Source organism: Salvelinus alpinus, chromosome 27, assembly GCF_045679555.1.
Source record: "Salvelinus alpinus chromosome 27, SLU_Salpinus.1, whole genome shotgun sequence".
Lineage (NCBI taxonomy): Eukaryota > Metazoa > Chordata > Actinopteri > Salmoniformes > Salmonidae > Salvelinus > Salvelinus alpinus.
The window spans coordinates 40,566,279-40,589,558 of NC_092112.1; the positions used below are offsets into that span (position 1 = coordinate 40,566,279).

The 23,280-nt window shown below is 42.2% G+C and overlaps 1 protein-coding gene across 1 annotated transcript in view; it reads right to left on the reverse strand.

Moving 5' to 3' along the window:
* The window catches only part of vsnl1a (visinin-like 1a), a 63,212-nt gene that overhangs the window by 25,952 nt on the left and 13,980 nt on the right, over positions 1-23,280 (reverse strand). The window contains exon 2 of the mRNA XM_071370662.1: positions 22,505-22,671. Within this exon, the coding sequence (XP_071226763.1) occupies positions 22,505-22,666 (162 nt within the window). The 5' untranslated portion in view covers positions 22,667-22,671. The remainder of the gene's footprint in view (positions 1-22,504; positions 22,672-23,280) is intronic.

The window sequence follows — 23,280 nt, forward strand, 5'->3', positions numbered from 1 at the left end:
TGTTGTCATTTCGCCACGAATTGGTGAAACATAAGATATTACAGTTTTTAATGTCTTGTTGGTAGGATATTCGTTATAGTAGCTTGTCTATTTTGTTATCCAATGATTGTACGTTGGCTAATAGGACTGATGGTAGAGGCAGGTTACCCACTCGCCTTCGGATCCGTGCAAGGCGCCCCGACCTTCATCCCCGATATCTCCGTCTCTTTCTCCTGCGAATGACGGGGATGAGGGCCTTGTCGGGTGGCTGAAGTAAATCCTTCATGTCCGACTCGTTAAAGAAAAAATCTTTGTCCAGTACAACGTGAGTAATTGCTGTCCTGATATCCAGAAGCTCTTTTCGATCATAAGAGACAGTGGCCGAAACATTATGTACAAAATAACGCAAAAAAACACACACAATAGCACAATTGGTTAAGAGCCTGTAAAACAGCAGCCATCTTCTCCGGCGCTAGGTCATCTGATGCAGCACTCCATCACTCTTCTTCTTGGTCAAATAGCCCTTACATAGCCTGGAGGTGTGTTGGGTCATTGTCCTGTTGAAAAACAAATGATAGTCCCATTAAGCGTAAACCAGATGCGATCGCTGCAGAATGCTGTAGTAGCCATGCTGGTTAAGTACGCCTTGAATTCTAAATAAATCACTGACAATGTCACCAGCAAAGCACCCCCACACCATCACACCTCCTCCACGCTTCACGGTGGGAAACACACGTGGAGATCCACACATGTGGAGATCATCCGTTCACCTACTCTGTGTCTCACAAAGAAACGGCAGTTGAAACTAAAATCTCAAATTTGGACTCATCAGACCAAAGGACAGATTTCCACCGGTCTAATGTCCATTGCTCGTGTTTCTTGGCCCAAGCAAGTCTCTTCTTATTATTGATGTCCTTTAGTAGTGGTTTCTTTGTAGCAATTCGACCATGAAGGCCTGATTCACGCAGTCTCTGAACAGTTGATATTTAGATGTGTCTGTTACTTGAACTCTGTGAAGCTTTTATTTGAGCTGCAATTTCCGAGGCTGGTAACTCTAACGAATGTATCCTCTGCAACAGATGTAACTCTGGGTCTTCCTTTCCTGTGAAGGTCCTTATGAGAGCCGGTTTCATCATAGCGCTTGATGGTTTTTGCGACTGACCTTCATGTCTTAAAGTAATGATGGACTGTTTTTTCTCTTTGCTTATTTGAGCTGTTCTTGCCATAATATGGACTTGGTCTTTCACCAAATAGGGCTACCTTTTGTATACCACTCCTACCTTGTCACAACACAACCGATTGGCTCAAACACATTAAGAAATAAAGAAATTCCTCAAATTAACTTTTATCAAGGCACACCTGTTAATTGAAATGCATTCCAGGTGACTACCTCATGAAGCTGGTTGAGAGAATGCCTATGTAGATATTCCATAAAAGAATCTGCCGTTTCCAGCTACAATAGTCATTTGCAACATTAACGATGTCTACACTGTATTTCTGATCAATTTGATGTTATTTTAATGGACAAAAGATGTGCTTTTCTTTCAAAAACAAGGACATTTCTAAATGACCCCAAATTTTTGAACGTTAGTGTATATATATATACATATATGTGTGTGTGATGGGATGTATAGACGTTATGGACAGTATGTGAACAGAATTTGTAGTATATCTGAAGAATATGTAGGATATAATAGTATATGTACATAAATAGTTAAATAGGATGGCCTCGTCGAGAATACAGTATATACATATGAAATTGATAAAACTGTGTGTAAACATTATTAAAGTGACCAGTGTTCCATGTTTATGTACATAGGGCAGCAGCCGCTAAGGTGCAGGGTTGTTTAGTTAACCAGGTGGCTAGTGACAGAGACTAAGTTCATGGATGAATAAGGCTTTCTGTTTTATGCAACCTCTCCAACAACAAATGTAGTTGGCCTATTTTAAGAGCCTTACAGCACAGAGATGGCAGGGAAAGGGAGCTGTTACCATATCTCTGTCCCAAATGGCACCCTATTCTCTATACAGTGCATTACATTTGACTAGAGCCCTACAGGCCCTAGAGAAGGAATAGGGTGCCCTTTGAGATGCAACCTCTTGTCCCGAGAGAGCATCACTCACACACAGATGCTGGCTTGTTCAGCGAGCAGAAAGAGAGAGAGAGCTGCTGAGTGCATGCATAATCCAGCATTTGGGTGTTTCAAGTTTTGTGCAACCGCCCGACCAACGGGGTCTCTAAGACGCTTTCTGCACTCTTACGTAACACCTCAGTGACATGCAAGGCAGAGAGAGGGGAGAGAGCCAAACTCAGGCACCCTCCGGGGCCACTGTCCCAGCTATAAAACTCACACACAAACACACTGAGCGGCTGCAACGTGTCTCTCCCCAACCATTCAGCTTTGCAAATAGCTTTTTTTTATCATTTACTAATTACCCTGGGAAGGGATAAACAGCATATGCTTACCATGCCAAATGTCAAATTAAAACGTCTTTACTGGTCCCCGCAGGACTAGGGAGCGAGAGAGGCTGAAGGGAAAGAGAGGGATAGTGAGAAAGAGAGGGAGGGAGAGAGAGAGAGAGAGAGAAGGGTACAGGGAAAGATTGCACAGCAGCATGCCCACTCCCAAGTAGCCACCATGACTGTATCATGAGAAAGAAAACAAGCTAATTATGACAGATTATACAAAAGGCTATACACTACAGATATCCTCCAAAACAGCAGGGAGGATGGCAATGAGAGGTTGGATTTTAAACCACATTATGGTGTCAACAAATTGACTAAGGCTGCATCCCAAATGGCACGCTATTCCCTATACAGTTCACTACTTTTCGCCAGTGCTCTGGCTAGGATTGGGGAACGAGATAACTGATCATAGATCTCTACCTAGGGGAAACTTCACCCCGGAGCATCATCTTGCCACAATACTGTCAGTCTGTTTATCAACCAGCAGAGGGAGTCAGTGAGAGAGGACGCAGAGGGAGCAGGGCCATTGAAAATGCCAGCCTCCCTCCCTCTGACTCAGCTTTTAGTGGCTGCTAGGTAAGCCCGGGGACAGCCCTAGTCTCCCTTATCTGTTCAGGAGAGCTGATCTAGAATCAGGTCACCCCTGTCCATATAATCTTATTCAATATGATCTAAAAGGCTAAACTGATCCTAGATCAGCACTCCTATTCTGAAATGATTTATTCATGCGGGCCCTGGGGTTGCCCCTAGTCTACTAGCCTAGACTTAATGTGCTCAGATCACCAATGCTCCTCCATATTCTGTGACCCTGTTCGCGCTGCACTACTCACCACAGTCCAGTCCTCCTCCTACAGTATACCAGAGCATGGACTCAAAATAACAGCGATGGGGATGTCTGTGCGTGTGTAAAGGCTACACTGCTCGATTAGTGAGTACCGCTTCCCCCTGACTGAGCTTATACTGAGGCCCAGACTCAGGACCCTTGCCTCGCAAACACACCTGCCCGACCTCCCGAAGAGCCTTCTTCAATTGCACAAGGGGCGACACTTCAGGCTGAGTGAGTTTCACAGTTCCCCATCTGGTAGATGTATCTTTCAGCCAAAATATAGACTTTACTTATAAGCCACAAATTATTCCGCTTCCCCCTCAGTGTGGTGGTTGAAGATATCCCTCTGGTGGTGTGGGGGCTGTGCTTTGGCAAAGTGGGTGGGGTTATATCCTGCCTGTCCGGGGGGTATCATCGGACGGGGCCACAGTGTCTCCTGACCCCTACTGTCTCAGCCTCCAGTATTTATGCTGCAGTAGTTTGTGTCGGGGGGCTAGGGTCAGTGTTATATCTGGTATTTCTCCTGTCTTATCCGGTGTCCTGTTTTGAATTTAAGTATGCTCTCTCTAATTCTCTCTTTCTTTCTCTCTCTCGGAGGACCTGAGCCCTAGGACCATGCCTACCTGGCATGATGACTCCTTGTTGTCCCCAGTCCACCTGGCCGTGCTGCTGCTCCAGTTTAAACTGTTCTGCCTGCGGCTATGGAACCCCGACCTGTTCACTGTGATTACTATTATTTGACCATGCTGGTCATTTATGAACATTTGAACATCTTGGCCATGTTCTGTTATCTCCACCCGGCACAGCCAGAAGAGGACTGGCCACCCCTCATAGCCTGGTTCCTCTCTAGGTTTCTTCCTTGGTTTTGGCCTTTCTAGGTAGTTTTTCCTAGCCACCGTGCTTCTACACCTGCATTGCTTGCTGTTTGGGGTTTTAGGCTGGGTTTCTGTACAGCACTTTGATATATCAGCTGATGTAAGAAGGGCTATATAAATAAATTTGATTTGATATACCGAAACTTCTCTACTTTTCCATACGAGAAACATGAAAAACAAAAAAACATGAAAAACAATATTAGATTTTTTTTAACTTCCGGTACTTCTGTCAAATGTGTTTCACATCATATACGGATTGAGAGGTTTGAGTCTGTGTAATCATTTGTCTGAATCTCCTCAAAGGGGCAGTAGTAAGCTAGCCAATCTACTTGTGCTTGCGCATGCAGCTGAAACAGTGCAAGCAACTTTTGCGAAGCAAGCAAGAGAGAGAAAATGCTGACGCCTGGCTTCTTCTTACGAAAGCATAATACTTCCATGCCCGCAGCTTGTTGGCAAAACTGGCTCCAGAAGGGAAATGTGGGAAAAGTTGCTTACAGAGCAGATGAGGGCCAGGCCACTGAAACAGCTATGCAAAAGGGGTTACAAAGCAGTGCAGTGCAGACATAGAAACAATTTTACACATGACATTTGCATTGTAATAATATTCTACTAGCAACTAAATTCAAATTGTTTCTGAGTGACAATGACGTGAACATATATTCAGCATGACATTCATGTAAGCATTATAATATGATTACAACGCAAAAGTAATGTGAAATTCACTGCTAACTTAACCATGACAGCAATATATTTAGATTATTTCGCATTTGTCTGAGCTTGCTAGCAGTAGCCACTAGCCAGCCAGCAGCCCTGGGCGGAGCGTTGCACCCTGGGAGTTGAAATGCACTCTGGGAATCTTATTATGCGGTGTAAAATCCATCATAAGGTGTGTAGACAATTGCAATATACACTCAGGGTCCAGTTTATTAGGTACACCATCCGTTCACAAAAATGGATCACTCCTACAGACAGTGAGCCACATGGCCGTGGCTTGCTATATAAAGCAGGTAGACAGGCATCAAGGCATTCAGTTACTGTTCGATTGAACCTTAGAATGGGCAAAACGAGTGACCTAAGCGACTTTGAGCTTGGTATGATCGTCGGTGCCAGGCACGCTGGTTCCACTATCTTAGAAACAGCCGGCCTCCTGGGCTTTTCACACACAGCAGTGTCTAAAGTTTACGGAGAATGGTGCGACAAACAAAACACATCGAGTCCGTAGGCAAAAGTAGCTCGCTGATGAGAGGTGGAAGGAGAATGGCAAGCTAACAAGCGGGCCAGTACAACAGTGGTGTGCAGAACGGCATCTCGAAACGCACAACTCGTCGGTCCTTGTCACCGATGGGCTATTGCAGCAGACGACCACACTGGGTTCGACTCCTATCAGCTAAATACAAGAATAAGCGTCTCCAGTGGCGATGCAATCACCAACACCGGAAAATTGAGGAGTGGAAAAACATTGCCTGGTCTGACGAATCCCAGTTCCTGTTGCGTCATGCTGATGGCAGAGTCAGGATTTGGCGTAAGCAGCATGAGTCGATGGTCCCATCCTGGGGCGATCCTGGTGTCAATGGTACAGGCTGGTGGCGGTGGTGTAACGGTGTGGGGAATGTTTTCCTGGCCACGTTAGGTCCTTTGACCTTGTTTTTTTTACCAAATGAGCAACATGCCCCGAAGAAGTCAGGCTGTTCTGGAGGCAAAGGGGGTCTAGATGGGTGTACCTAATAAACTGGCCACCAAGTGTAGAAGCTTCAGAAATGAGCTTCAACGTGTTGTTTATGTCGTTTTGGAACTAAACTATTAGTTGTGATTAATAATTAATCATAGGTCTAAGGAATGTCATTTGACCCAATATTATGGCCATAGATTAACAAATTAACACTGATATGTATCAAATTAAATTTTGAAACAGTTTAGATGTAATTGTAATATGATTTTGTTTGCTGAGAGTCTCAGATAGGGTTTTGCATAAGGATCATTTAAGATATTCTTCTGTTATTTAATATAGTGTTTTATTTTAGAAAGAAATTGAATATAGAATACATACTATTTGTTAATTTGGTTTACCAGTTATCAACATTGTTCAATGTAAAAAAAAAAGGTTTCTGTGATTTTAGCTAATACGCTTCATTATTTTGTCGTCTTATCATTTTAGTATCGAGTATCGTTTAGGTATCAAGTATTGTGATACTAAACCTGGTATCGGTATCAAAGCCAAAATTCTAGTATCTTGACAACACTAATGTAGAATAACACTGAATTTTTGTCTCCTTACATAACACTGAACCATGTCTCCTTACCATTGCTAAAAACAGACCATAGGGAGCACTAATTAAGAGAACATTCACTTTGTTATGCAGTGAATTAAAAAGAGTTCAGTTCACACCATCATCCTATTTAGTGTAGCATCTCTCTCTCTCACACTTTCTTGCTTTCCCATCCTCTCAACCTCCCTCCCCTCTCTCTCTCTTGTTCTCTCTCTCCCGCACCCCCTTCTCTCCCTCGCTGCAGCCAGAGTCAGAGGAGCAGTGGACGGGCATGTTGCCCTTTCTCTAGTGATTGAATTAGATGGGCAGTTGGCCTGCGGGATAACAGGGCTTGGCTGGCACAACACAACACATCCCCCCTCTACTCTGCTGCTCTGCTACAGTCCCAGTCCAGCACACACAAACTAGAGCTGGGACGATAAGATGAAAATGATCGACACAGACAATACCGATCACTTATCGCAGGCATTTGGCTGATATCATTCATTACGACGAGTAGCCTGTACTAGAGAAATTAGAAGTTTGAAATGAAATAAGTTTGCTAATATGGGTGATTGTTAATGGGACAATTGATGGCTACAATCAAATAGTAGTTTTAAAGAATAATAAAAAAAACTAACTGTGATGCACATTAATGTTATAAAGGGATCATTCTATTTATCGTTATCGCATCAAGTTAGGCAAATTATCGCAATATGGATTTTTGTTTATATCGCCGAGCCCTAACATGCTTGCGCGCAAACACGCACACACAGTCCCGGGCACGGTTAGACCTACAGTATATAAAAGCTTTTTAACACCTCTAAAGTGGCAGTAGCTGAACAAACTTTGGCAGGCAAAATAAATTAATACTTTAATGGTTTTATAAATTTTCATGGTCGGAAAAGTCATTGATGATTCCTAGATCGTTAAAGCACATCGTTCTTAGATTAATTTCATTGATTTAAATGAAGTGCCAATGTTTGATCATAAACTCTCTGGCTTGATTTTTACTTGATTGTTACTGTCTAAAACTGGGAGGGAAGTATTGTATATTGGGTCAATGAATGCAGCTAGTCACAATGCAGTCAGTCTAATAATCACACATTTCCTGCATTGGGGGATGCGTTTATAATTAACAACATGAACATAACCACAAGTTATTTTGCACAATTCAACAATGACAATGTTAATGCATTTTCTTAACGGCTCAAATCTAATAACAAGAACTATAAAGCCAAGTGAACCATGCAGTGAAGCAGTTGTATTGCTGCTCTTCTGTGAGAAAAGGACATCACTGGGAAATCTAGGGTGGGGCTCTATCCCTAAGTAGTCTCTGGTAAATGTGACGTTTCTCACAAAATTGCCAACTGTAATTTAGAGAGGGAATCTGAGATTGGTACATCTATATTTCAACTTTATCTTAATGACATGTAGCCATTGATTCTTGAAGACTCTCTTGATTGATTGATTCTTAAAATTCTCTTTATCCATGTCTTCATTCCACCATATGGGTTTCCTATTGATTAGGGAAGCAAGGCCAATTTATGTCCTTTAGAAAAAATTATAAAACCTTGTTTTACCGGTCCTACCGGTATATCAGATTAGCCCAATGATCAATTCAATTTCTCAGCCTCTGAGTATCACAGAAACAGAACACTTTGAATGAATGACAACTTTCATAAGTGGCTATGGATGAAATTAATCAAAATAGCTGTTCAAAACATGAAAAACATACAAAGGGTTCAAATGAATGACCTAGTTGTAAGTCGATCTGGATACGAGTGTCTGCTAAATGAAGAAAATGAAGGAAAAAAATGGAGCGTAGACTCTTAGAAGTGCAATCTGAAATATTTATTGATATTCAATTAATGATGTATACCCATTGATTCTTGAAGAATATTGTCACGGCTGTTGAAGGAGGAGGTCCAAGGTGCAGCGTGGTGAGCGTACGTTTTCTTTTATTTAATAAAAATGACGCCGAACAAAACAATAAACACTACAAAAAACAAACCGTGAAGCTCAAAGGCTATGTGCCCTAAACAAAGTCAACTTCCCACAAAGACATGTGGAAAAAAGGGATACCTAAGTATGGTTCTCAATCAGAGACAACGATAGACAGCTGCCTCTGATTGAGAACCACACCCGGCCAAACACAAAGAAATAGAAAACATAGAAATAAAGAAACTAGAATGCCCACCTTAGTCACAAATATAACATAATACCTAATGAGCTTAGTATAATATAACTGTCTTACCTCTTTATAGCCCAGAATATACAGTGCATTCGGAAAGTATTCAGGCCCCTTCCCTTTTTCCACATTTTATTACGTTATAGCCTTACTCTAAAATGGATTCAATAGTTCTATTCCCTCAATCTACACACAATACCCCATAATGACAAAGTCAAAACAGGTTTTTAGAAATGTTTGCTAATTTACTAAAATTAAAAACCTGAAATACCTTATTGACATAAGTAATCAGACCCTTTGCTATGAGACTCGTAATTGAGCTCAGGTGCATCCTGTTTCCGTTGATCATCCTTGAGATGTTTCTACAACTTGGAGTCCATCTATGGTAAATACAATTGATTGAGCATGATTTGGAAAGGCACACACCTGTCTATATAAGATCCCGCAGTTGACAATGCATGTCAGAGCTAAAACCAAGCCGTGAGGCCGAAGGAATTGTCCGTAGAGCTCCGAGACCGGATTGTGTCCAGGCACAGATCTGGGGAAGGGTACCAAAAAATGTCTGCAGCATTGAAGGTCCCCAAGAAAGTGGCCTCCATCATTCTTAAATGGAAGAAGTTTGGAACCACCAAGACTCTGCCTAGAGCTGGCCGCCCGGCCAAACTGAGCAATCGGGGGAGAAGGGCCTTGGTCTAGGAGGTGACCAAGAACCCGATGGTCACTCTGACAGAGCTGCAGAGTTCCTTTGTGGAGATGGGAGAACCTTCCAGAAGGACAATCATTTCTCAGCACTCTACCAATCAGGCCTTTATGGTAGAGTGGGCAGACAGAATCCACTATTAAGTAAAGGGCACACGACAGCCCGCTTGTAGTTTGCCGAAAGGCACCTAAAGATGCTCAGACCATGAGAGATTCTTTGGTCTGATGAAACCAAGATTGAACTCTTTGGCCTGAATGCCAAGCGTCACGTCTGGAGGAAACCTGGCACCATCCCTACGGTGAAGCATGGTGGTGGCAGCATAATGCTGTGGGGATTTGAACGGAGCAAAGTACAGAGAGATTCTTGATGAAAACCTGCTTCAGAGCGCTCAGGACTTCAGACTGGGGCGAAGGTTCACCTTCCAACAGGACAAGAACCTTAACCAAGACAATGCAGGAGTGACTTCGGGACAAGTCTCTGAATGTCCTTGAGTGGCCCAGCCAGAGCCCGGACTTGAACCCAATCTAACATCTCTGGCGAGACCTGAAAATAGCAGTGCAGTGACGCTACCCATCCAACCTGACAGAGCCTAAGAGGATCTGCAGAGAAGAATGGGAGAAACTCCCCAAATACAGGTGTGCCAAGCTTGTAGCATCATACCGAAGAAGACTCAAGGCTGTAATCGCTGCCAAAGGTGCTTCAACAAAGTACTGATTAAAAGGGTCTGAATACTTATGTAAATGTGATATTTCAGTTTTTTATTTGCAAATAAATTTGCAAGACCTGTTTTTGCTTAGTCGTTATGGGGTATTGATGAGGGAAAAAAACAATTAAATCAGTTTTAGAATACGGCTCTAATGTAACAAAATGTGAAAAAAGTCAAGGGGTCTGAATACTTTCCGAAAGCGCTATATTTTGTCATTTAGCAGACACTCTTATCCAGAGTGACATGCTGAATGTATGCACTCATACATTTTTCATACTTGTCCCACAACAAACCTGGAGTCTCTCTCTCTCTCTCCCCCTCTGCCTAAGTATGTCTGTAGTGATGGTGGTCTAAAAATAGCAGCTGTCATTTGAAGCGCTCACACGCCATGCTCCATCACTGTCACAACAGAGGGAGAATTGAAAAGAGTAGTATATTGTTCACTTCATTCTGTCTGAACTGGAGTCATTTATCAGTATTTCGTACAGCAGTGGAAATGTTTGTGTGAAGTGATGCATAAATATAGAGGCAGCATCAGCAGAGGTAACATCAGTATGTTACATATTTTTTCCAGTTATGATTAGATGAGATTGAAATGTATCTTGATATTGGCTTGTCTGTGTGTGACACAAGCTTCCATGGAAGCTAGTGGAAGCGTCTTGGTGAAGGGGTAGACCACAGAAAATTGGCAACTTTAATTTAAAGGGGGAATATGGGATTGGTGAATCCATGTTTAGACTTTTAATGCCTAATTAGCTAATGCAAAGCAGATTAGATACATACTGTATATCATGTTTAATTTAAACCTATTGGCAAGAGGGAACTTCCTTCCTGACCTCTGTGGCTTAGCTGAGCTCCCTAACTGAATTGAACTATCTATTGGTTAAAGAATAGCTGTTGCAGCAGCGTTGCAGAGTAAAGACAGAAAGTCAAAGCCAAACAAGGTTTTATAATTTTTTCTAAAGGACATAAATTGGCCTTGCTTCCCTAATCAATAGGAAACCCATATGGTGGAATGAAGACATGGATAAAGAGAGTTTTAAGAATCAATCAATCAAGAGAGTCTTCAAGAATCAATGGCTACATGTCATTAAGTTAAAAGTTGAAATATAGATGTACCAATCTCAGATTCCCTCTCTAAATTACAGTTGGCAATTTTGTGAGAAACGTCACATTTACCAGAGACTACTTAGGGATAGAGCCCCACCCTAGATTTCCCTACTGTAGGAGGCCACCGATATGGGTGTAATAGGCGATATGGGCTCCGGTGCCATCAGACGTTTATTTATCTCTAACTTTGGAACGCTACGGGCTATCAACTCAGTTGAATCAACCCAATTGTATCTGAAAGGTGAGACTCTCAACTTGGTATGGAGACATTGACTGGAATGTATTTACATTTTTCAGTTATTTTTGGGGTTATAGTGTCTGACACGCCCCCCAGGGGCCAAATCTGGGGTGGGTCCATATCTATATCTTTTCAGTGTGCTTTTATCACAACATTTACTATTATGTCCACATTTTTCAACTTCGTCGTAAACCACTAGTATACAAAAGAGCGATTATTTTTCATTTCTCCATATTAACACAGAACCCTTGGGGTCAAAATTGACCCCTGTTGGGGATTTTAAGGTTAAGATATCTAGGTGAGATAACCACATATCTTAGTAAGTACATTTTCCCTCAGTGCTAGTAGGAAAAGACAGGTGGACCGGGGGCGCCGTGTTTTTTTAAAAAGATACTGTACTCTTTGAAGAGGTATGGTTTCAGAAGATTTTCGGGAAGATGGGAAGGGGCTCCGCTGTCCTGACGTTAGGGGGAAGCTTTTTCTGCCATTGAGTTGCTGGGACAGAGAAGAGCTTTGATTGGGCTGAGCGAAAGCTGCTTGTCATATTATTGATTGCTGCTGGCCTCGTCTCTCTCTGTCACTGATCATATGACTGTTTCCATTTGTGGAAATAAAAGCACCGACAACGTCATTCATTCTAAACTTGTGACAGTAATACTCCGAATGTCTCGGAGGAGGGGGGGTCACACACACACACACACACACACACACTCACGCCCTCTGCATCAAACACCCTACAGCAACGGAAGTGAGAAGCACCAAACCAGAATCTATCTATCCATCCCATCAATCCAGGTCAGTTTACTGTTCTGTGTCTCCTGGTGTGGTGCAGTGTGAGGGCTGGGTTGGGTTTCCATCAGTGTGTGTGTGTGTGTGTGTGTGTGTGTGTGTGTGTGTGTGTGTGTGTGTGTGTGTGTGTGTGTGTGTGTGTGTGTGTGTGTGTGTGTGTGTGTGTGTGTGCCTATGCGTGCCTCTGTGTGCGTGCATGCGTGTTAGGCTGAGTTGGATTGGGTTTCGATCAGCGTGATCCCCTGCTGTGTAGAGAGACCAAGGTCCTGCAGACTACTGCATGGTGCTCTGTGGGGTGGCGGGTGATGTCACTGCGAGTCTTTCATTAGAAACCAAGGCCGGTTGCCAATGCACATTGCCATTTATCTCTTTTCAGTTACAGTATTGTGATGTACTGCACTGTGTATTGTATGCTAGTGATGTACCGAGTTTCAGATGTACTCATGTGTAAACTTTTTATACTGAAAAGATTGACAGTGTTGACCAAATCCTCCTCCTCATCTCCCTCCTCCCCAGCAGTATACCACCCTGCACCCCACTGCTGGCTTTCCTCTGAAGCTAAGCAGGGTTGGTTCTGGTTGGTCCTTGGATAGGAGACCAGAGGCTGCTGGAAGTGGTGTTGGAGTGTCAGTAGGAGGCACTCTTTCCTCTGGTCTGAAAAAATTATAACATCCCAGTGCCCCAGGGCAGTGATTGGGGACATTGCCCTGTGTAGGGTTCTGTCTTTCGGATGGGACGTTAAACGGGTGTCCTTACTCTCTGTGGTCACTGAAGATCCCATGGTACTTATTATAAGAGTAGCGGTGCTAACCCCGGTGTCCTGGCTAACTTCCCAATCTGGCCCTCATTCCATCATGGCCACCTAATCCTCCCAAGGTTCAAATTGGCTCATTCATCTCCCTTGTAACTATTCCCCAGGTTGTTGCTGTAAATGAGAATAGGTTCTCAGTCAGCCTACCTGGTAAAATAAGGGTAAAAAAAAAATCCTCATCATTAGAATACAGCACCAAGTGCACATTTGCTCCCCCCTTCTCCCCCAGTGCATATGCTCCCCTTAGGCTAATTACAGTGTGAAGGCTGTATTCAGCAGGAACCATACATTAAGTCCATTACTCTGCTGTTCATCACTGATGACCCGGCAACATCTACATCGTCACAGCAAGACCAAACACACACGGGCAACCCAGTCACTTACCTGACACCACTGTCATTATCCCGGAACCTAGATAGAGTACCGCAGTATGAGTCAAAATACCCATAAAACCTAGTATTCAAACAAGGAAATGGTTCCAATCGTTTTTTAAGAACACTTAAAATAAGGGCTGTGTTTCGTGTAGGCTTACCCTGGTGTGACGTTTTGATAACCGTGTAAATCTCTCTTGGACAAGGTGACTTTTATCTATTTATTTAGCTAAAATGCTCAAATTATGCACAACATGACTTGAACATAACCAGGCCTGCCCTGAGAATAGTCTTGGTTTCCACTAATGCAATTCTTCATCCAGAGTGGGGGACAGAGAGACTAGCAATTAATGAAGTTATTTCTGATTTCTGCACGTAAAAATTTGCATGGGACGGGAGTGATTTTTATCAGGATCGGACAGGATAAATCCGGGGTTATAAAACTGTTGCGTGAGTCGGAAAATACGGAAAAAATTTGACAGGACAAGACGGGACAGGAATTAATTTTCACTCCTTGGTCAACCTCTGGTGAGGAGCGTCGCACAACGTGGTAAGAAAATGCATTACATATTCTGCTATTCTTTCGGTTGTGCAATGATGTCAGAGGGGGAAAACTGTGTTTGTTGTTTGCAGTAACTTTTTTAGCTTTTGTAATATCGCAAACAAATGCAAGCTTCGCCATTAATAAGGATTCCATCTTTAACATGCGATGACAATACAACAGAACAGAATAACAGGAATGACATTTACTGTCTTGTGTGGCCAAAAACAAGTATCTGAAAGCCACGCTCCGACTAAACCACGCCTGCAGTTTTCTGATCTGATCCTCTGGGTCATATCTTAATAACCCAACATCAATAACCCAGCATCAACAACCCTACCCGGCTCTTTTTAAGGAAACAACCCAACTAAGTGACCCAATGCCTGCAACCCAGCAGTTGGGTCATCCAAACAACCCAGAATTTTCGAGCGTGTAGGCTAGGTTGAAGATACTGTAGTTAGCTAGCGACCTAAGCCAACAACTAATAATTATCATCATAAACAAATGTCATTACATCACAAAAACTTTTCAGAATTGAAATAGGAGGCTACAGTAATATGAGATTCTGTAATTGGCTTGACAGCCAATATTGTATTATTCAACATTGCTATTAAAATACTGTGCATTCGGAAAGTATTCAGACTCCTTCTCTTTCTCCACATTTTGTTACGTTACAGCCTAATTCCAAAATGGATTAAATTAAAAAAATCCTCATCAATGTACACACAATGTACTCACCCTATGATGACAAAGCAAAAAACGTTGTATTGACATTTTTGCAAATAAAAAAAAATAAACAAAAACAGAAATACCTTATTTACATAAGTAATCAGACCCTTTGCTATGAGACTCGGAATTGAGCTCAGGTGCATCCTGTTTCCATTGATCATTCTTGAAATGTTTCTACAACTTGATTGGAGTCCACCTGTGGTAAATTCAATTGATTGGACATGATTTGGAAAGGCACCCAACTGTCTATATAAGGTCCCACAGTTGACAGTGCATGTCAGAGCTAAAACCAAGCCATGTGGTCGAAGGAATTGTCTGTAGAGCTCCGAGACAGGATTGTGTCGACGCACAGATCTTGGGAAGGGTACCAAAAAATGCAGTTACCATTGAAAGTTCCCAAGAACACAGTGGCCTCCATCATTCTTAAATGAAAGAAGTTTGGAACCACCAAGACTTTTCCTAGAGCTGGCCGCCCGGCCAAACTGAGCAATCGGGGGACAAGGGCCTTGGTCAGGGAGGTGACCAAGAACCCGATGTTCAATCTGACAGAGCTCCAGAGTTCCTCTGGAGAATCTTCCAGAAGCACAACCATCTCTGCAGTACTCCACCAATAAGGCTTTTACTGTAGAGTGGCCAGACGGAAGCCACTCCTCAGTAAAGGGCACATGACAGCCCGCTTGGAGTTTGCCAAAATGCACCTAAAACACTCTCAGACCATGAGAAACAAGATTCTCGGGTCTGATGAAACTTGGCCTGAATGCCAAGCGTCACGTCTGGAGGAAACCTGGCACCATCCCTACGGTGAAGCATGGTGGTGGCAGCATCATGCTGTGGGGATGTATATCAGAGGCAGGGATTGGGAGACTAGAAGGATTGAGGGAAAGACGAACAAAGGAAAGTACAGAGAGATCCTTGATGAAAACCTGCTCCAGAGCTCTAAGGACTTCAGGCTGGGGCGAAGGTTCACCTTACAACAGGACAACGACCCTAAGTACACAGCCAAGACAACACAGAAATGGCTTCGGGACAAGTCTTTTGAATGTCCTTGAGTGGGCCAGTCAGAGCCCGCACTTGAACCTTATCGAACATCTCAGGAGAGACCTGAAAATAGCTGTGCAGCGACGCTCCACATCAACCTGACAGAGCTTGAAAGGATCTGCAGAGAAGAATGGGAGAAACTCCCCAAATACAAGTGTGCCAAGCTTGTAGCATCATACCCAAGAAGATTTGAGGCTGTACTCGCTGCCAAAGGTGAGTAAAGGGTCTGAATACTTATGTAAATGTGATATTTATGTAGTTTTTTAAATACATTTGCTAAAGAATCTAGAAACCTGTTTTTGTTTTGTCATTATGGGGTATTGTGTGTAGATTGATGAGGGAAAAAACAATTAAATCAATTTTAGAATAAGGATGTAACATAAAAAAAATGTGGGAAAAATCACTAGCTTAAGTTGAAAACAAACATGCTAGCAGTTCATTGTGCTCACAATGACGCATCTCAATCTTTATAGCTGATTGATTTCTGAGTTCGGTCTGGAAAACTATTACTGGAAATCATTGGTACGCAGCTGCGCATGCAATCAGAGACAACAGAGAGCATCAAAACAGAATCTACCACCACAGAGGCAAAAAAGAAAAACACCAAAGCTATGCCTTCAGCATGCACTGATATTGCGCTCACCCCCAAAAAAAGGTTTACTCCCCTTGATTCCTACAAAAGGATTGCCACTACAAATACAGTTGAAATGAAAAAGGAGTGATTGAAAAGAAAGATTGAATGTAGTTTTAACGTAGCCTATTGGAGCACACTGGGACTCTAGAGAGTTGACAATAGAAGTCGAGAGACTTCAGTATTTAGCACGGTGACAGAAATGGCACCTGGACAGTTGTCTCAGGTGGATGGTTTGTGAACCATTCAAAAGCATTATGTCATGGCCGACTGTTCTCTCATCCCCCCCTCTCTCACGATCACTGAACATACACTCCCCTGCATATTTAGATGGACGGTGCTGCTAAAATGTGTACATCTGGCTCTATACGTCAGCATTTCATGAGGCGGCAGAACAGAATGTCACCTCTTTATTTTAGGTTATTTTCATACCTACAGTGCGGTCCAAAATTATTGGATTCCTTGATGAAGATGAGCAAAAAAGACTGTATAAAATAAATAACACAAATACTGTGGTATATTGTATGCTCAAAATGTTTATTTTTTAAATATTATTTTATACTAATACAATTGCTCAGAGAAAGAGATGTTGTTTTACAAGTTAATTCTTTACTATTGGATCCCCTGTTTTCAGTACTCCAGCCCCCTCCCCTTGTGAGGATAACGGCACTGAACCTTTTTCTAAAACGTTTTATGAGATCATATAACACATGGGAGGGATCTTATACCGTTCCCACTGGGCACAGACATCAATTCAACGTCTATTCCACGTTGGTTCAACGTTGATTCAACCAGTCTGTGCCCAGTGGGCTCCTCCATACAAAATATTTCCTGATCCTTGATATCCTTTGTCTGTGCTTCTGGACTGCCCTCTTCAATTCAAACCACGGGTTTTCAATGAGGTTCACGTCCGGAGACTGAGGTGGCCATTGCAAAATTTTGATTTTGAGGTCAATTAACCATTTCTTTGAGGATTTTGATGTGTGATTGGGGCTATTGTCTTGCTGGAAAATTCACTTGCAGCCAAGTTTTAGCCCCCTGGCAGAGGCAAGCATATTTTTGACTAAAATGGCCTTATGCTGTTCATGAAACTGTTGACCTTAACAAGGGCTTCAGGACCAATGGAAGAAGAATAGCCAGATAACATCAAAGAACCAACACCATATCTTACAGTAGGGATGAGATGTTTTCTACATATGCATTGTTCCTTCGAACGCCAAACCCACCGCTGTTGTGAGTGGCCAAAGACCGCTATTTTCGTATCATATGATAATAATTATGCATAATCAGTTACAGACGAACGAAGATCATACCAACCAAAAAATGCTAATACCTCCCTTGTTATTGGTAATGGTGAGAGGTTAGAATGTTTTGGGGGCATGATCTTTGTGCATCTGTAACATTCATGTAGAAGTGTTCAAAAACATATTTATATTATTCATTATAATAAAAGTGACTCCAAAATGACACAATACATTATTTTCCATTCATTTCTATTGGGCACAACATAATCGAAACACAACCAAAACGAAACACAAATGCATCCAACAAGTGTGTTGCGTCACAAGCTAGATGTAGTCATTGTGTGCTAGGAATATGGGACCAAATAATAAACTTTTGACAAAATCTAATGTAATTTCCTCAGCAATCCACACAGAATACCCCATCATGACAAAGCAAAAACCGAATTTTAGAAAATTTTGCAAATTTATTCAAAACAAAAAGTATTCAGACCCTTTGCTATGAGACTCGAAATTGAACTCAGGTGCATCCTGTTTCCATTGATCATCCTTGACACGTTTCTACAACTTGATTGGAGTCCACCTGTGGTAAATTCAATTGATTGGACATGATTGGAAAGGCACACACCTGTCTATATAAGGTCCCACAGTTGACAGTGCATGTCAGAACAAATACCAAGCCATGAGGTCAAAGCAATTGTCTGTAGAGCTCCGAGACAGGATTGTGTTGAGGCACATATCGGGGGCACAAAAACATTTCTGCAGCATTGAAGAACACATTGGCCTCCATCCATCTTAAATTTGGAACCACCAAGATTCTTCCTAAAGCTGGCCACCCAGCCAAACTGTGCAATCGGGGGAGAAGGGCCTTGGTCAGAGAGGTGACCAAGAACCCTGTGGTCACTCTGACAGAGCTCCAGAGTTCCTCTGTGGAGATGGGAGAACCTTCCAGAAGGACAACCATCTCTGCAGCACTCCATCAATCAGGCCTTTATGGTAGAGTGGACAGACGGAAGCCCCTCCTCAGTAAAAGGCACATGACAGCCTGCTATGAGTTTGCCAAAAGGCACCTAAAGACTCTCAGACCATGGGAAACAAGATTTGCTGGTCTGATGAAACCAAGATTGAACACTTTGGCCTGAATGCCAAGCGTCACGTCTGGAGGAAACCTGGCACCATCCTTACGGTGAAGCATGGTGGTGGCAACATCATGCTGTGGGGATGTTTTTCAGAAGCAGGTACTGGGAGACTAGTCAGGATCAAAGCAAAGATGAACAGAGCAAAGCACAGAGAGATCCTTGATGCAAACCTGCTCCAGAGCGCTCAAGAGGGGCTCAGCCCGGACTTGAACCCAATCGAACATCTCTGGAGAAACCTGAAAATAGCTGTGCAGCAACGCTCCCCATCCAAGCTGACAGAGCCTGAGAGATCTGCAGCAAAGAATGGGAGAAACTCCCCAAATACAGATGTGCCAAACTTGTAGTGTCATACCCAAGAGGACCCGAGACTGTACTCGCTGCCAAAGGTGCTTCAAAAAAGTACTGAGTAAAGGGTCTGCATACTTATGTAAATGTTTTATTTCATTTCTTTATTTTTATAATTTAGCAAACATTTCTAGAAAACAGTTTTTGCTTTGTCATTATGGGGTATTGTGTGTAGATTGATGAAGGAAAAAAACTATTAAATTAATTTTAGAAAAAGGCTGTAACCTAACAAAATATGGAAAAAGTCAAGGGGTCTGAATACTTTCTGAAAACACTGTATGTATGCAAAAGGTGACATTTTACTTTCTCCTCATATAAAACATTCGATCTAAAATCCAAAATGGAAGAGTGTAGAGCCAAATTAAATGTTTTTGCTTATCTGTCAAAATATATACGTAGGGGAGTGTATGATACCTTCAAACACACACACACACGTGAGCACTCCCACGCATTTGCACAAACACACCGTTCCTTTTAACAGGAACAGTCTGTCCAGCTGATGTGACCATCATCCATTTTCTCACTATCTGAGCCTTTGGATTGAAATTAAAACCTTATCACTGATATCCTGTTGCCTGGAAACCAAATAGAATGCCACAATAAAAGGTTAACATGTCAGCAGCCATCAGCCTTTAAAACCTCTGTGGAACGCCACTCTGTAGTCTGTATGGTACATAATGTTCACCCACAGTGCACTCAATGCATTGACTGTGTATTACAGTAAAATGTTCTCCAAAGTGTCGGAGTACAAAACCCTCTCAGCCAGTCACACAGAACCCCAATTGGGGCCGAGAGGGTGTACATGTAGTCGGAAGTTTACATCCACTTAGGTTGGAGTCATTCTGACTTGTTTTTCAACCACTCCACAAATTTCTTGTTAACAAACTATAGTTTCGGCAAGTCGGTTAGGACATCTACTTTGTGCATGACACAAGTCATTTTTCCAACAATTGTTTACAGACCGATTATTTCACGTATAATTCACTGTATCACAATTCAAGTGGGTCAGAAGTTTACATACACGAAGTTGACTGTGCCTTTAAATAGATTGAAAAATTCCAGAAAATTATGTCATGGCTTTAGAAGCTTCTGATAGGCTAATTGACATCATTTGAGAATTGGAGGTGTGCTTGTGGATGTATTTTCAGGCCTACCCCCAAACTCAGTGCCTCTTTGCTTGACATCATGGGAAAATCAAAAGAAATCAGCCAAGAACTCAGAAAATAAATTGTAGATCTCCACAAGTCTGGTTCATACTTGGGAGCAATTTCCAAACGCCTGAAGGTATCACGTTCATCTGTACAAACAATAGCAAGTATAAACACCATGGGACCATGCAGCCGTCATACCGCTCAGGAAGGAGACGTGTTCTGTCTCCTAGAGATGAACGTACTTTGGTGCGAAAAGTGCAAATCAATCCCAGAACAACCACAAACGACCTTGTGAAGATGCTGGAGGAAACAGGTACAAAAGTATCTATATCCACAGTAATACGAGTCCTATATCGACATATCCTGAAAGGCCGCTCAGCAAGGAAGAAGCTACTGCGCCATAAAAAAGCCAGACTACGGTTTGCAACTGCACATGGGGACAAAGATTGTACTTTTTGGAGAAATATCCTTTGGTCTGATAAAACAAAAATATAACTTTTTGGCCATAATGACCATTGTTATGTTTGGATGAAACAGGGGACGCTTGCAAGCTGAAGAACACCATCCCAACCGTGAATCACGGGGGTGGCAGCATCATGTTGTGGGGGTGCTTTGCTGCAGGAGGGACTGGTGCACTTCACAAAATAGATGGCATCATGAGGCAGGAAAATTATGTGGATATATTGAAGTAACATCTCAAGATATCAGTCAGGAAGTTAAAGCTTGGTCGCAAATTGGTCTTCCAAATGGACAATGAACACAAGCATACTTCCAAAATTGTGGAAAAATGGCTTAAGGACAACAAAGTCAAGGTATTGGAGTGGTCATCACAAAGCCCTGACTTCTATCCTATAGAAAATTTGTGGGCAGAACTGAAAAAGCGTGTGGGAGCAAGGAGGCCTACAAACCCGACTCAGTTACACCAGTTTTGTCAGGAGGAATGGGCCAAAATTCACCCAACTTATTGTGGGAAGCTTGTGGAAGGCTACCCGAAATGTTAAACAATGTAAAGGCAATGCTACCAAATACTAATTGAGTGTATGTAAACTTCTGACCCACTGGGAATGTGATGAAAGAAATAAAAGCTGAAATAAATCATTCTCTCTACTATTATTCTGACATTTCACATTCTTAAAATAAAGTGGAGATCCTAACTGACCTAAGACAGGGAATTTGAACAAGGATTAAATGTCAGGAATTGTGAAAAACTGAGTTTAAATGTATTTGGCTAAGGTGTATGTAAACTTCCGAATTCAACTGTATATTTGAATGTGTGTTTATGTATAGTAGCGTGTTCTCAAGCCTCCACTAAAGCAGACTATGGGTGCATCCCTATTTCCTTTATAGTGCATTACTTTTGACCTGGACCCATAGTGCACTACTTTTAACCAGAGCCCTATCTAGGGAATTGGGTGCCATTCCGGAAACAATCTAGAGCAGCGTTGGTATTTCGAGCCGTGCCATTAGAACTCTGTAACATGGCTAATGTAATGGTCTTTCATTACGTGGCATTTCCTGAGAGGACTGACCAAGGTAATGATGTAAGTGGCTATATATCCACTAATCATAAATCTACCCATGACACTGTACATATGGTCAATATTCATACAGCATAGGATACAAAGTGGTCTAAGGGTACAAGACCTTAATGTTCTTATTTCGATTCATTAAATAGAAGATTATAAAGATTGAACATAGTTTTAATGAAATGTTAGCTATCTAATGTATTTAGAACTAAAACATTTATAATTCATGGGTTCTAATTTAATTAATTTCCTTTTTTGAAGACTTTTCCCTGAGTAATAATATTAAAGGAGATTTCAATCAAAGTGCTCCGTTTCCTGCCCAGATACAAGAGGGAACGAATAACATAACAGATACAGCTGAGGGAATAGGAGAGGAGTATGATATCGCGTTCTGTAATGTTCCCGTTACTCATTACAGTACTTTCATTGAGCTTGCCATAGTATCATGTTGGTTCGATTGCTCTGCCACTGCGATGACATACGCTTCTGTTATCCTTACAAACCACCAAAACCTTTGCATTTCCGCTAGTTCTTAAAATGTCTGTAGAGTATTGAGTTGTATGGTTTTAGAAAACTTGGACTAGTGAGGAAATTGAAGCCATGTAGCACTGTGCTTCTCTTCTCCACTCCTCTACTCTACTCTACCATATAGATACATTGCTGATAAAAGTGTCTGTGTCTATGCAGATGTTGGCAAAGTGACAGTGTTAGGGTGCACCCCAAATGGCACCCTTATGCCCTATATAGTGCACTACCTTTGACCAGAGCCTGATGGGATCTCGTGAAAAGTTGTGCACTTTATAGGTAATAGTGTGCAGTCAGATGAGGGCAGAGTGACAGCGTTCTGTAGCTACCTTCACGTAGAGTTGTTGGAACTCGTCTAGATTGAGTCGTCCACTGGGGCAGTCTTTCAGGAAGCCTTTGTACCACTGTTTCAGCTCGTGCTCATTAAATTCCGTGCTCTTCACCAGATCCTCCATCACCTCTGGGGTCAGCTTGCTGTTTTTCGCTCCCATTTTGTCTGGAAAAAAATGTCAGAATAATTATTTTAGAATGTCAGCGGGGGGAAAAGTATGGGACGGTCACGGTGTTCTTTTCGAATGTCTGGATGGAAAGAATGACGCTGAACTATTTTGGAAAGTCTGCAAAGAATGAATTCCACATATTTTTCTTTCCGTTGCGTTTCTACCAGACCAGGTTAAATACCTGGGACAGTCTGGACAAACAATGACAGAAATCAGCAGTGTTATCAATCAGGCCTGCTTTGAACGAGGGAGAATATTCTAGAGCGGCAAATTATATTTTACACACCTACTCCACACCTCTGTGGCTAAAATGGCTGTAATGTGTCCACAACACCTGTGAAACTAAAATATCACCCCAGTCCAATACATTATGTGATATTTAGGGCAACGTAATAATGTTGAACACTATGTGTGTATTTATATACCACGTCTATATTTAGCTGCACCAGGGACAATAAAACACAGATGATCAATGGACCAAAGCATATTCTTGGATAGCTTCGATGATTGTCTTATTTTTAACCCAACAGGTTTGATACATTGGTAGAGTTTAGGCCTGCATACACTAGGGAGTAGCCTACCTCCCCGTAGCTGGCTACTACATT